This window comes from Phyllobates terribilis, unplaced genomic scaffold, assembly GCF_046119375.1.
Source record: "Phyllobates terribilis strain yellow unplaced genomic scaffold, ASM4611937v1 Scaffold_8__6_contigs__length_399053987, whole genome shotgun sequence".
In the NCBI taxonomy this organism is placed as follows: Eukaryota; Metazoa; Chordata; class Amphibia; order Anura; family Dendrobatidae; genus Phyllobates; species Phyllobates terribilis.
The window spans coordinates 174,242,187-174,258,674 of NW_027362768.1; the positions used below are offsets into that span (position 1 = coordinate 174,242,187).

Genomic DNA, 16,488 nt, shown 5'->3' on the forward strand with positions numbered 1-16,488 from the left:
TATTGGAGCACCCACTGATTGTGCTGCAGGGGTGCAGTACCGCGATGGGCACCTGGCTGTGTCTTGGTTTTGGGTAGGGGTCAGGTTGCTGTTTCTCCCTCCCGGGGGTGTTGTGTTCATATTGCTGCTGTTTGTTCTGCGGTCTCGGAGGAATAGTCGTACAATGTGGTGACCTTTTCTTCATACATCACCGTGTCGCTGCGGCCTTGTAGGTCCGTGCCTGGTGATGCATGAGCATATAATCAGGTCCCAGGTTGCTCCGCAGACTATCGGGGCATGCAGGTAGTCGGTGACTACTGATTATATGACAAGACAAGCCAGGACTGCGTCCATTCTTTACTGATCCGAGGCCGGAGATAACATTTGTGTGAAACAAGGAACAGCATGTGCTGACGGAAATTATTGATGTAGTTAAAAGTCCATCACATTCTTGCAAAATAAGCTCTGCTGCGGCGCCCGGCACTGTGGACCTGTCTCTCACCCCTTTCCACTAATTGTAGTGTCATGTCTTGCATAAATAATGGAAAGTTCTGCAACTTTTTATTATATTGTGCTGCTTCAATTCTTCATCATTTTCAAAATTTTTACTTGCTGTCAGTGAATGGAAATGTTCTAGATTGTACAATTGACATTGTTGCAACACTTGTCTGTATTACAGAGCTCTCTTATAAGGACAGCGATAAATATATTCTATTTATTACTTGGATTCTATTAGTACATGCATTACATTACTTCACCTGATCCTGAGTTACATCCTATATTATACTCCAGAGCTTCACTCACTATTCTGCTGGTGGAGTCACTGGGCATATCTAATAGTAAAACTACTATAATACTGCCTGTTATGTACAAGAATACAACTACCATAATACTGCACCTATGTACAACAATATAACTACTATAATACTGCCCCTATGTACAAGAATATAACTACTATAATACTGCCCCCTATGTACAAGAATATAACTACTATAATACTGCCCCTATGTACAACAATACAACTACCATAATACTGCCCCTATGTACAACAATATAACTACTATAATACTGCTCCTATATGCAAGAATATAACTACTATAATACTGCCCCCTATGTACCAGAATATAACTACTATAATACTGCCCCTATGTACAAGAATATAACTACTATAATACTGCCTGTTATGTACAAGAATATAACTACTATAATACTGCCTGTTATGTACAAGAATATAACTACTATAATACTGCCCCTATGTACAAGAATATAACTACTATAATACTGCCCCTATGTACAAGAATATAACTACTATAATACTGCCCCCTGTGTACCAGAATATAACTACTATAATACTGCTCCTATGTACAAGAATATAACTACTATAATACTGCCCCCTATGTACAAGAATGTAGCTACTATAATACTACGTCCTATGTACAAGAATATAACTACTATAATACTGCTCCCTATGTACCAGAATATAGCTACTATAATACTGCCCCCTATGTACCAGAATATAACTACTATAATACTGCTCCTATGTACAAGAATATAACTACTATAATACTGCTTCTATGTACAAGAATATAACTACTATAATACTTCTCCTATGTATAAGAATATAACTACTATAATACTGCTCCTATGTACAAGAATATAACTACTATAATACTGCTCCTATGTACAAGAATATAACTACTATAATACTGCTCCTATATACAAGAATACAACTACTATAATACTTCTCCTATGTATAAGAATACAATTACTATAATACTGCTTCTATGTAGAAGAATATAACTACTATAATACTGCTTCTATGTACAAGAATATAACTACTATAATACTGCCCCCTATGTATAAGAATATAACTACTATAATACTGCTCCTATGTACAAGAATACAACTACTATAATACTTCTCCTATATACAAGAGTACAACTACTATAATACTTCTATGTACAAGAATACAACTACTATAATACTGCCTGTTATGTACAAGAATATAACTACTATAATACTGCCCCTATGTACAAGAATATAACTACTATAATACTGCTTCTATGTACAAGAATATAACTACTATAATACTGCTTCTATGTACAAGAATATAACTACTATAATACTGCCTGTTATGTACAAGAATATAACTACTATAATACTGCCCCTATGTAGAAGAATATAACTACTATAATACTGCTTCTATGTACAAGAATATAACTACTATAATACTGCTTCTATGTACAAGAATATAACTACTATAATACTTCTCCTATGTATAAGAATATAACTACTATAATACTGCTCCTATGTATAAGAATATAACTACTATAATACTGCTTCTATGTACAAGAATATAACTACTATAATACTGCTTCTATGTACAAGAATATAACTACTATAATACTGCGTCCTATGTACAAGAATATAACTACTATAATACTTCTCCTATGTATAAGAATATAACTACTATAATACTGCTCCTATGTATAAGAATATAACTACTATAATACTGCTCCTATGTATAAGAATATAACTACTATAATACTGCCCCCTATGTACAAGAATACAACTACTATAATACTACGTCCTATGTACAAGAATATAACTACTATAATACTGCTCCCTATGTACCAGAATATAGCTACTATAATACTGCCCCCTATGTACCAGAATATAACTACTATAATACTGCTCCTATGTACAAGAATATAACTACTATAATACTTCTCCTATGTATAAGAATACAACTACTATAATACTTCTATATACAAGAATACAACTACTATAATACTTCTCCTATGTACAAGAATACAACTACTATAATACTACTCCTATGTACAAGAATACAACTACTATAATACTGCCTGTTATGTACAAGAATATAACTACTATAATACTGCCCCTATGTACAAGAATATAACTACTATAATACTGCCTGTTATGTACAAGAATATAACTACTATAATACTGCCTGTTATGTACAAGAATATAACTACTATAATACTGCTCCTATGTACAAGAATATAACTACTATAATGCTGCCCCCTATGTACCAGAATATAACTACTATAATACTGCTCCTATGTACAAGAATATAACTACTATAATACTGCCCCCTATGTCCAAGAATATAACTACTATAATACTGCTCCTATGTACAAGAATATAACTACTATAATACTGCTTCTATGTAGAAGAATATAACTACGATAATACTGCTTCTATGTAGAATATAACTACTATAATACTGCTCCTATGTAGAAGAATATAACTACTATAATACTGCTTCTATGTACAAGAATACAACTACTATAATACTGCCCCCTATGTACAAGAATACAACTACTATAATACTACGTCCTATGTACAAGAATATAACTACTATAATACTGCTCCCTATGTACCAGAATATAGCTACTATAATACTGCCCCCTATGTACGAGAATATAACTACTATAATACTGCTCCTATGTACAAGAATATAACTACTATAATACTGCTCCTATGTAGAAGAATATAACTACTATAATACTGCTCCTATGTAGAAGAATATAACTACTATAATACTGCTCCTATGTACAAGAATATAACTACTATAATACTGCTTCTATGTACAAGAATATAACTACTATAATACTGCTTCTATGTACAAGAATATAACTACTATAATACTGCTCCTATGTAGAAGAATATAACTACTATAATACTGCTCCTATATGCAAGAATATAACTACTATAATACTGCCCCCTATGTACAAGAATATAACTACTATAATACTGCCCCCTATGTACCAGAATATAACTACTATAATACTACTCCTATGTACAAGAATATAACTACTATAATACTACCTCTTATGTACAAGAATATAACTACTATAATACTGCCTGTTATGTACAAGAATATAACTACTATAATACTGCTTCTATGTACAAGAATATAACTACTATAATACTGCTTCTATGTACAAGAATATAACTACTATAATACTGCCTGTTATGTACAAGAATATAACTACTATAATACTGCCCCTATGTAGAAGAATATAACTACTATAATACTGCTTCTATGTACAAGAATATAACTACTATAATACTGCTTCTATGTACAAGAATATAACTACTATAATACTTCTCCTATGTATAAGAATATAACTACTATAATACTGCTCCTATGTATAAGAATATAACTACTATAATACTGCTTCTATGTACAAGAATATAACTACTATAATACTGCTTCTATGTACAAGAATATAACTACTATAATACTGCGTCCTATGTACAAGAATATAACTACTATAATACTTCTCCTATGTATAAGAATATAACTACTATAATACTGCTCCTATGTATAAGAATATAACTACTATAATACTGCTCCTATGTATAAGAATATAACTACTATAATACTGCCCCCTATGTACAAGAATACAACTACTATAATACTACGTCCTATGTACAAGAATATAACTACTATAATACTGCTCCCTATGTACCAGAATATAGCTACTATAATACTGCCCCCTATGTACCAGAATATAACTACTATAATACTGCTCCTATGTACAAGAATATAACTACTATAATACTTCTCCTATGTATAAGAATACAACTACTATAATACTTCTATATACAAGAATACAACTACTATAATACTTCTCCTATGTACAAGAATACAACTACTATAATACTACTCCTATGTACAAGAATACAACTACTATAATACTGCCTGTTATGTACAAGAATATAACTACTATAATACTGCCCCTATGTACAAGAATATAACTACTATAATACTGCCTGTTATGTACAAGAATATAACTACTATAATACTGCCTGTTATGTACAAGAATATAACTACTATAATACTGCTCCTATGTACAAGAATATAACTACTATAATGCTGCCCCCTATGTACCAGAATATAACTACTATAATACTGCTCCTATGTCCAAGAATATAACTACTATAATACTGCCCCCTATGTCCAAGAATATAACTACTATAATACTGCTCCTATGTACAAGAATATAACTACTATAATACTGCTTCTATGTAGAAGAATATAACTACGATAATACTGCTTCTATGTAGAATATAACTACTATAATACTGCTCCTATGTAGAAGAATATAACTACTATAATACTGCTTCTATGTACAAGAATACAACTACTATAATACTGCCCCCTATGTACAAGAATACAACTACTATAATACTACGTCCTATGTACAAGAATATAACTACTATAATACTGCTCCCTATGTACCAGAATATAGCTACTATAATACTGCCCCCTATGTACGAGAATATAACTACTATAATACTGCTCCTATGTACAAGAATATAACTACTATAATACTGCTCCTATGTAGAAGAATATAACTACTATAATACTGCTCCTATGTAGAAGAATATAACTACTATAATACTGCTCCTATGTACAAGAATATAACTACTATAATACTGCTTCTATGTACAAGAATATAACTACTATAATACTGCTTCTATGTACAAGAATATAACTACTATAATACTGCTCCTATGTAGAAGAATATAACTACTATAATACTGCTCCTATATGCAAGAATATAACTACTATAATACTGCCCCCTATGTACAAGAATATAACTACTATAATACTGCCCCCTATGTACCAGAATATAACTACTATAATACTACTCCTATGTACAAGAATATAACTACTATAATACTACCTCTTATGTACAAGAATATAACTACTATAATACTGCCTGTTATGTACAAGAATATAACTACTATAATACTGCCCCTATGTACAAGAATACAACTACTATAATAATGCCTGTTATGTACAAGAATACAACTACCACAATACTGCCCCTATGTACAAGAATATAACTACTATAATACTGCCTGTTATGTACAAGAATATAACTACTATAATACTGCCTGTTATGTACAAGAATATAACTACTATAAAACTGCCTGTTATGTACAAGAATATAACTACTATAATACTGCCCCTATGTACAAGAATATAACTACTATAATACTGCCTGTTATGTACAAGAATATAACTACTATAATACTGCCTGTTATGTACAAGAATATAACTACTATAATACTGCCCCTATGTACAAGAATATAACTACTATAATACTGCCTGTTATGTACAAGAATATAACTACTATAATACTGCCTGTTATGTACAAGAATATAACTACTATAATACTGCCCCTATGTACAAGAATATAACTACTATAATACTGCTCCTATATACAAGAATACAACTACTATAATACTTCTCCTATGTATAAGAATACAATTACTATAATACTGCTCCTATGTACAAGAATACAACTACTATAATACTGCCTGTTATGTACAAGAATATAACTACTATAATACTGCCCCTATGTACAAGAATATAACTACTATAATACTGCCTGTTATGTACAAGAATATAACTACTATAATACTGCCCGTTATGTACAAGAATATAACTACTATAATACTGCCCCTATGTACAAGAATATAACTACTATAATACTGCCCCCTGTGTACCAGAATATAACTACTATAATACTGCTCCTATGTACAAGAATATAACTACTATAATGCTGCCCCCTATGTACCAGAATATAACTACTATAATACTGCTCCTATGTACAAGAATATAACTACTATAATACTGCCCCCTATGTCCAAGAATATAACTACTATAATACTGCTCCTATGTACAAGAATATAACTACTATAATACTGCTTCTATGTAGAAGAATATAACTACGATAATACTGCTCCTATGTAGAAGAATATAACTACTATAATACTGCTTCTATGTACAAGAATATAACTACTATAATACTGCTTCTATGTACAAGAATATAACTACTATAATACTGCGTCCTATGTACAAGAATATAACTACTATAATACTGCGTCCTATGTACAAGAATATAACTACTATAATACTGCGTCCTATGTACAAGAATATAACTACTATAATACTGCTTCTATGTACAAGAATATAACTACTATAATACTTCTCCTATGTATAAGAATATAACTACTATAATACTGCTCCTATGTACAAGAATATAACTACTATAATACTGCTCCTATGTACAAGAATATAACTACTATAATACTGCTCCTATGTACAAGAATACAACTACTATAATACTTCTCCGATATACAAGAATACAACTACTATAATACTTCTCCTATGTATAAGACTATAACTACTATAATACTGCTCCTATGTTCAAGAATATAACTACTATAATACTGCTTCTATGTACAAGAATATAACTACTATAATACTGCGTCCTATGTACAAGAATATAACTACTATAATACTGCTTCTATGTACAAGAATATAACTACTATAATACTGCTTCTATGTACAAGAATATAACTACTATAATACTTCTCCTATGTATAAGAATACAACTACTATAATACTTCTATATACAAGAATACAACTACTATAATACTTCTCCTATGTACAAGAATACAACTACTATAATACTGCTCCTATGTACAAGAATACAACTACTATAATACTGCCTGTTATGTACAAGAATATAACTACTATAATACTGCCCCTATGTACAAGAATATAACTACTATAATACTGCCTGTTATGTACAAGAATATAACTACTATAATACTGCCCGTTATGTACAAGAATATAACTACTATAATACTGCCCCTATGTACAAGAATATAACTACTATAATACTGATCCTATGTACAAGAATATAACTACTATAATACTGCCCCCTATGTACAAGAATATAACTACTATAATACTGCCCCTATGTACAAGAATATAACTACTATAATACTGCACCTGTTAATAAATCTTCTAGTCATTTTTGTCTGTCCTTATTTTTATACTGGAGTTCACACTCTGCAGAGTTGTTGCAGAAATTTCCACTACTGAAAATTCTATATATAATTGAGCGTTTTAGCAGCAGGCCTCCTTCAGATGATCACATCTGACACATGTAAATATACTTTTGGTTGTTCTCCCTATGGAGCCAATAATTTGATTTGAGAGCTGCAAAATTGTAAACCATGAATAAATAAGACGTCTCCTGGTGAAGCTAAAACAGCAGAGTATGCAGACATCATCCTCGCTGTAAACCATTTGTGTGCTGACATCTACATTACAGGGCACATTGGTCCAGTCTGCTATACTGTATCTCTGTAAGCAAGTGCAGAGAGTGGGAGAACAACGATTCGGTCTTGGCACCGATCTTTACCCTTTCTTATAAATGTATTCTTGAACTGTGGATCATTGGTGAAGAAACTGGATGCCTTTTTTTATCATATTATGTATATGGATATAGGCTTATTTATTACAGAAATTGCACCTTTTAATATGAAACCATTTACAGTTTCTTTTAAATCTGCAATTGTTTTGTAGCAGTAAGCTTGTAGGTTGGTTTGTGAAGGGAAATATGTGCAAACACTTATGAATTCTGCTAAAGTATTCAAAGTGGGGTCAAGGTTGTATAAGAAGGTAGCAAAGAGCTCCTCAAGGTCACATTGCTAATCTGTAACAACCAAGGTCAACCGTTGTCTCAACCATTGTGTAACTGCCAAGCTATTTGCCTCCATTGTAATTTTTATGTGTCTTACTCTGTCCCTCATCTCTGATGTGTAACTGCCAAGCTCTGTGCCTTTATTCTGTCTAACAGCCAAGATCTGTCTGCATTCAGTCATGCAACGGCTAAGCTCTTTGTCTTCTGTATGTTGTGTTCTTGCCAAGCACTGTGCCTTCATTCTTTTTTGTAACCACTATGCTCTGTCCTTCTACTTTGTTGCTTAACATGCAAGCTCTGTGCCTCAACCCTGTTGTGTAACTGCCATGCTATTTGCCTATATTCTGACTTGTAGCTTCCACAATTTGTCACTTAATTCTGATTTTTAACAGCCAAGCTCCGTACCTTCATTCCTTCTTGTAATAGCTATGCTGCTGTGTCCTTCAAGTTTGATCTGTAACAGACAAACTCTGGTGGTTACACAACAAGATTGAGACACAAACTGTGCTTTTATTCTGTCTTGTAACCATCAAGCTCTGTGCCTTTATTCCGTCTTGTAACTACCAAGCTCGGTGCCTTTATTCCGTCTTGTAACTACCAAGCTCGGTGCCTTAATACTGTCTTGTAACTACCAAGCTTGGTGCCTTTATTCCGTCTTGTAACCATCAAGCTCGGTGCCTTTATTCCGTCTTGTAACTACCAAGCTCTGTGCCTTTATTCCGTCTTGTAACCACCAAGCTCTGTGCCTTTATTCCGTCTTGTAACTACCAAGCTCTGTGCCTTTATTCCGTCTTGTAACTACCAAGCTCTGTGCCTTTATTCCGCCTTGTAACCACCAAGCTCTGTGTCTTTATTCCGTCTTTTAACCACCAAGCTCTGTGCCTTTTATTCTGTGTTGTAACCATCAAGCTCTGTGCCTTAATATTGTCTTGTAACTACCAAGCTCGGTGCCTTTATTCCATCTTGTAACCATCAAGCTCTGTGCCTTTATTCTGTCTTGTAACTACCAAGCTCTGTGCCTTCATTGTGTTGTTACCGCCAAGCTCTGTGCCTTCTTTGTGTTCTGTAACTGCTAACCTTGGTGAGAGCCTGTAACCACTATTCTAGTTGCCTCATTTGAGGAAATGCCTGTGAGCCGCTAGTACGGAGCTAATGCCATAGGCCATGTACCAAAACCGGTCCTCGTATAAGCAGCCGATTATTCCAGCTATATGATGGCACATCACACGGAAGCTTTGTCTTTATTTCTTTCCTTTGTTTAGAAAGGTTCTGAAAACAAATTTAGTCTCCGCTATCCTACGTCTATCTGTCTCCAGTGTGTGTTTTTTCTTTCCTCTTTTGTCGTCTGTAACCATGGCAATGTCCTCTTTCAAAAGACCCCAGATAAGATGAAGGTTCAATTATGGGTAGAAGTGCCCAGTTTTAGTCGCAAGTATCGATCCGGCAGTTTCTTGAATGATTGCGACACTTTTTGCAAACCGCCGGAGGTAGGAAGTGAAAAGCTAAACTGCTACTGCTGCAAACATCTTTTTTTAAGAGATTTGTTTTTGAGAAGACCCATAGACATAAGAAAACTATTTAAAAAAAAAAAAAAAAAAAAAAAAGACTCCTTTAACTTCTGATTGGCTTGGTGTGGGCATGATCTGTAATGTGCTGTGCTTTGAGAGGGAGGAGGATCTGTCCCCATCACACCTTGTCAATGGTGTTTTCCTGTATTCTCTGCCTCCAGCTTTTTATAAGAGATGATACATTTCATCTGATGGTGATATGACTGCTGGCCCCATCTCCAGTGTACACAGCACCCGCTGAAAAGTGACAAGGAGCGTGCTCAGTGACCAAAGTAAATAATGCAGAAATTCCCTATCAGCCAATCAGATTATTTATTTCATGGTTTTAAGTTTACTTACAACTGGTAGTAAACTGACAGCGATGGATATAGAGACTCGGTAGAATGTCAATCACTGGTTTCTCCTTTGTCATCAGATGTCGGTGGAGGACCACGTTGAGACACATGCCGCTCACATAAGGGTGATACCCCACTGTATCCATACATGCCCATTGTTCCAAATTTGCTAAATATTTTGGAAACCGTCCCAAATATTTGTGATGTCCAAGGGTTTACCAAAACCTCACCCACAAATAGCAATTCTCTTTACAACCGAAAACGCCAAACACTAATGTTGGTAACTATGTCTATTACTTCCGGATCTTTATCACTAGTGTTCCAAAACAGAAATAAACCAACTTCACAAGCCATCTTGTTTAAAAATTTCCATGTCGTTACGAGTACACAGCTCTTATGCTGACTAATGTGTTTCCATAGACTGCAGACTAACTGATCCCCTAGCTCTATTCTCTCCCATCTGTGTTGCGCCTCCTCTTCTCATACATTTGCAACCATTCTAATTTGCTAATCTTTTTGCCGAGGTCCAAGAAGTGGAAGCCATTTTTTTTTTCTTTTCTGACGTAACATTGAATCTTTTTCCTTTTTTTTTTTTCCCCTAGAGAAAATAAGGCAGAGATATGCCGAGCTCCCCGGGGAGCTCCACATCACCGAGCTCGAGAAGGATCAGTATGGACTGGGTCTCAGCCTCGCTGGTAATAAGGACCGGTCCCGGATGAGCATCTTCATTGTGGCCATTAATCCTGATGGACCTGCGGGGAGAGATGGGAGGATCCGGGTGGGGGATGAGCTACTGGAGGTAAAAAAAAGTTTAATAAACTTTGTATTTATTACTGCACTCATTGGTTGTCCTCATCATATAAGATCTACAGAGAAGACGCGCTAATCCTCCTTACAGCAGACATTGTATCACACATGATGGGTTTAGATACAGCGGCTTAAAGGAAAGTATCACACATAACAGAGCTAGATACAATGGCTTAGAAGAGTATTGCATATCATAGGTCTGAATATAGCCGCTCAGCAGACAGTATCACGCACTGCTCGGGTCTGTCAACCTTTCATGATATTCTATTCTTGCATAATTTGGAAAAAAATTGGGGTTGTCTCTTGAATATTTGCTCCTCCTCCTGCTTTGCATAACCCCACCCCTGAGGATTTGTTCCAGCTTTACGGTAAGTGTTTGCAGCCAGCCGCAATATTGCATATTACCGTCTGGGATTCCTGCTAGTGAAGCCTTAAATCAGGAACCACATGGTGATTTTCTGTTTGAATTTCCAAAACGATTTCCCTTATTAATGAAGCTGTGAATCGCGGCGGTTTATAGGTTCTAGAATCTTCATACAATTGTAACCGAGGAAGATGATCTACTATAATGGCATCAATTCTTAGAGTTGTAGTTAGATCCAGATTGGACACTTCACCTATATAATTGGCCCCCGGGAAGCAATAATCCTTTAGAAATCTGACTGTTCCATATCCGCAGCCGGCGGAGGATTTACCGCTCTGCACCGTTCTGTTTCGGTATAGAAGGATTATGGAAAAATTCTCAGATCCCTTTTAGAAACCCATTATCTCTACATATGGGGGTTATGAGACGCTCACTCTTAAATTTTTTTTATAATAACCATATAACTGTGTTTTCTAAATCGGATTTCCGGGTTATATAAACGATAAATGTCGCCTGACGGCAAAGACGTAACCAAACGGATTAATGAAACATTACGTCATATAACAAAATGCAAAGTCTGAGCTCAGAAGTGCTGGAGACGGTATGATATGAAGGACTATTCCTGCCAAAGGGGGCGCCATTAAGCACCTGACACCCAAACCTTGTGGTCACCACAGATCTTAATAATTTTGGTGTAGGCTTTTTATTTATGCAATGGATGACGCTCTTGTTAGCTTTCATTTTATGTATAGAGCTGTTATATTTTATGTATAGAGCTGTTATTTAGGCAAAGTCTCATTTTAGTACTTTACAGTTGTATTATCTGAACACTATATAGCGGTATTATTTATGCACTGTATAATGATAGCTATATTATTTTTCGGCACGGTTATTTAACTTTTGTGTATAGAGCTGTTATTTGGGCAATCTATGGTGGTATTATTCAAGTATTTTATAGCAACAATAATAATATGACCCTTATAGAAATTTATTGGCGTACATGGGAGAAGGTATTTCCCATAGACACCAGATAATGCCAATTCATAATACACATGCTTAATGAGGAAAATTCAAAAAGTTATAACGGCATAAAAATATGTATATTTTTATTATCAACATTAATTGGTACAGAAGTACAGACAATATTTAGGGTAAGGTGCAAGCAGATGGCAGCAATGATCACTGGCATTTTTTGGCCAATAGTCCTATCCATAGATTGAACCCATACACAATTATAAAGGCAGAAAAAAAGGGGAATACAGCATAAACAGATTTAGCAAGAGCAAATAGGTCAGTCTAGTAATGAAATCAATAGTCAGTGCTACATTTCAAGTAAATAATGGGAAGCTGAACCAAATGCCTTGCGTATATCTGCATCAAATGCTGTAAGTATGCCAATAGAAGAGTGTAAAGTGCGGGTATAGTGCAGGTGAGGTTAATCCTTCTTACCAGGTTAGGGGCCAGGTGGATGCAAAAGAGAATACAGATATTACAGCACGGGATCACAGATGATTCTTTCTTTAAAGAATGCTGTGCTTTCTGTATACTATTTTTCTCCCCCTGCCCAGGAGATGTGGTATGATCAGACCATGTCCCTGCACAGTCAGACACAGCCATTACACAGTACACAGCAGGGGCACATTTATAAGATTATCTCAGCACAGGAACATTTTTTTTTAAACACATCTAATTGTGGAAATTATTTTTATTATTATTACAAGATGTATTGATTAAAATCAACTTTAAAATTAACTTTGTTCGTGGGAAAACCCCTCTAAGGGAAAATCTGTTTTGTAGCAAGGATGCCATTAGACCAGCAGTCTATACAGTGCCCCCCTCCTGCTCTGCTGTACTGATAGATTGGAGAAGTTGCTTGGCCTCTAATCCTCTGTAACGCTTATGGAAAGTGACGCGTCGCCATTAACCTGCATTTTATTGAATGTCACCGGGATAATCTCTCCTCTCTGGGTGTAAATAACTGCAGGAAAGGTCACCCCTCCATTACACAAACAGACACGTCCGCAGCTCAGGCGCAGCCTCCTGAGGAAGAGGAGCTGTCAATCATCTGCATGTTTCCTTGGCTATCGTTCAAGACTTAGGCGGCTGATTGACTGTTTTACTTCCCAGGAGCTTTGTGCATCCGGCTCCGTGTGGCAGGCGGAGATGCCGTGGAGCTGGGTACCTTATTCTCAGCTCAGTAGAAATCACATGACGGCATGAGGAAAGAAAAACAGGGCAATTGCAACAATGTATCAAAAATTGGAATGATTAAATTATGCAGATTACTAATATATTTGTTTCAATTCTGCGCTTTCTTCAATATTTCCGCTTGCTGTCAGTGCAAAAATGACAGCAAGTTGTAGTGGCCGTGCAATCAGCAGTGGCCAGATGTTAGAGCATAGTGGACAGGATTTCAAGACATCCCATGCCCACTATTCGTCTCCGTGCTCTTAAAGTATGCTGCTTTCAAAGCGCTGCCAGAAAGGATCGTGTGCAGATACCCTTAGGACTGTTCAGGTTTCTGCATCTAGATTGCACGTTCATATTCACTGATAGCAAGCAGAGATTTTGAAATCATGCATCTTGCACAGCCACTTCTTAGTTATTCACAGGCATCATGATTTGGGGTTCAGAAAGTCCTATAAGCCTTTGGTGATGGAACAGCTTTTTAAAATGAAACCTGGTGACAATTTTTCTTATATCATAACTAGTGGCATTGCTGTATAGGTCAAAGAACGACAATGAAAACGATACCTGTCTTGTAGTAATCTGATGTGCCAGCGATGAGAAATCAAGCTTTGAAGCCACATGCAAATTGGCCTCGAAGTGCATTAAAGTTGTATTTCCTTCTCCAAGTTCCTATCCCAATATGTAGTAGGTGTAATAATAATAATATGCCTTCAATTAGAAATGTAGTACAGTTCTTCTGATTTGCTATGTCACTTATCCCACGAGTAGGGTACTGCAGTTGCTTAAGTATCTATGGTTACAACCACTAACAACTAACTACCTGACTATATGAGTGGTCATAACCATAGATACCCAAGTTACTGCAATGCCCTGCACATGAGGTAAGTGACATAGAAAATCAGAAGAACTATACTACATCTGTAATTGTAGGTATTTGTTAATAATATTATTATTACAACTTCTACATATTGGGACAGGATCTTGGAGTTGGGAATAGCCCTTTCAGGGCATGTCCATTCACTCCAAGTACATCGGCATAGCCCCATTGCACTTCCAGGCTAATTTGGATGTGGTTTCAAGGCTTGATTACTCAGCTGGCACTTTGGATTGTTGTGCTAGGATCAGCAGTAAAATCATCCTGAAAGTTTCACTTTAAGCAAAATTGTTTTATCGGTGCAGTTACTTAGGACCCCATATACAGAAAAATCAAGACAGAGACCCTCACAAGCTTTTTGATGGAAAACTGAACTACTGCAGCACATGGTACTCCGACACTGATGGGCCCAATGCAAAATCTCCTAACGGGTCCCCACCCATCACCGGCCTTTAGAAGTGTTATTTTTCCCATATGGGCCAAAGAAACCTTTTGGACCCCCCTCCTAATCTTTAGGGCTCGGGTGTGACTGCAACCCCTGCACCCACTATAATTATGCTCCTGATTGCAACTGATAGGATTATTAGAAATTGTGCTTCTTATTTTCTGGGGGGTTTTTTTACATTGCACAAAACAATAGTTTTCATAATCTTGCAAGTACAAAGAATCGCGTCAGCCGCACTCGTCCCTTAGAGATGCACGGCTCTGAGACAATGCTCTGCTGCAGCTCATTAAGCGATTTACACTGTGACTATGAACACTGACCTGGCGGACTCTCAATACATTTCTATTTTTATATTTTTTTTTTCTAGCTAAATAACCAGATTCTATTCGGAAAAAGCCACCAAAATGCGTCAGCAGTTATCAAGTCTGCGCCCACCAAAGTGAAGTTGGTGCTAATCAGGTGAGATTTTATGGGAATAATTTACAGCTTGACTTATAACTGTGCGAACTTTAACATGGGAACAACTTCTTTATGTATTTAGTAAAAAGTAAATGCAGATACATAAATAGCATGAAGGGGCATTTTATAGTGGGAGCTTTGAATAGAAGGTGGTGGGCAAGGAACAGTGCGGTATTGCAAAAAGCAATCTGTCAGATTCTGACTTGTAGTTAGTGTTTCCAATTGCAAAGTGACCGCCAACATGGGATATGTTGCTGCTGATTTTTGCAGATTTGCTGAGGTGCAGTGGCTTAATACCCTCGACCTTTGTATTCGGAGGTTTGATGCATGGTGCAAAGATCCACCACGTCCAGTGGTTTGTTGCACATTAAAACGGTCCCAAATGTCTAGTGATTTAATGTATGGTGCAACGGCCCCCAGCTTCCAGTGGATTGATGCATGGTGCAATGAACCCCGACATCCAGTGGTTTGATGCATGGTGCAGAAGTCCCTTACATACATTGGTTTGATGCATAATGCAACGATCCACGGTGCCCAGTGGTTTGATGCATGGTGCAACGGACCCTGGCGTCTAGTGGTTTGATGCTTGATGCGACAGTCCCCTGCATCCAGTGGTTTGATGCACGGGGCACCGGCCCATGGCGATCAGTGGTTTGATGCATGATGCAGAAGTCCCCGGCGTCCAGTGATTTGATACTTTGGTTCCAGCAGCTGAATGTCGTCTAAACTCAATATTATGACGCGTGCATTAAGCACTGAGCCCCTCTCCACCTTCTGTATATATTGTCCCATGTACATACCATCATTCTCTAAAGTAGCGTTCTTATCCCTCTGCAAAGAACACTTTACAATAACAGCATCCAAAATCCCAGAAAAGATCTCGCTGCAAACCTGAATTCCATTAACTATAAAATTACTTTATGG

At 36.2% G+C, this 16,488-nt stretch overlaps 1 protein-coding gene across 5 annotated transcripts in view; it reads left to right on the forward strand.

The window, feature by feature from the left end:
- The window catches only part of PATJ (PATJ crumbs cell polarity complex component), a 223,039-nt gene that overhangs the window by 144,229 nt on the left and 62,322 nt on the right, over positions 1-16,488 (forward strand). For all 5 annotated transcript variants that reach the window (XM_073643781.1, XM_073643782.1, XM_073643780.1 and 2 more), the window contains 2 exons: positions 11,028-11,224; positions 15,473-15,564. In XM_073643781.1, the coding sequence (XP_073499882.1) occupies positions 11,028-11,224; positions 15,473-15,564 (289 nt within the window). The remainder of the gene's footprint in view (positions 1-11,027; positions 11,225-15,472; positions 15,565-16,488) is intronic.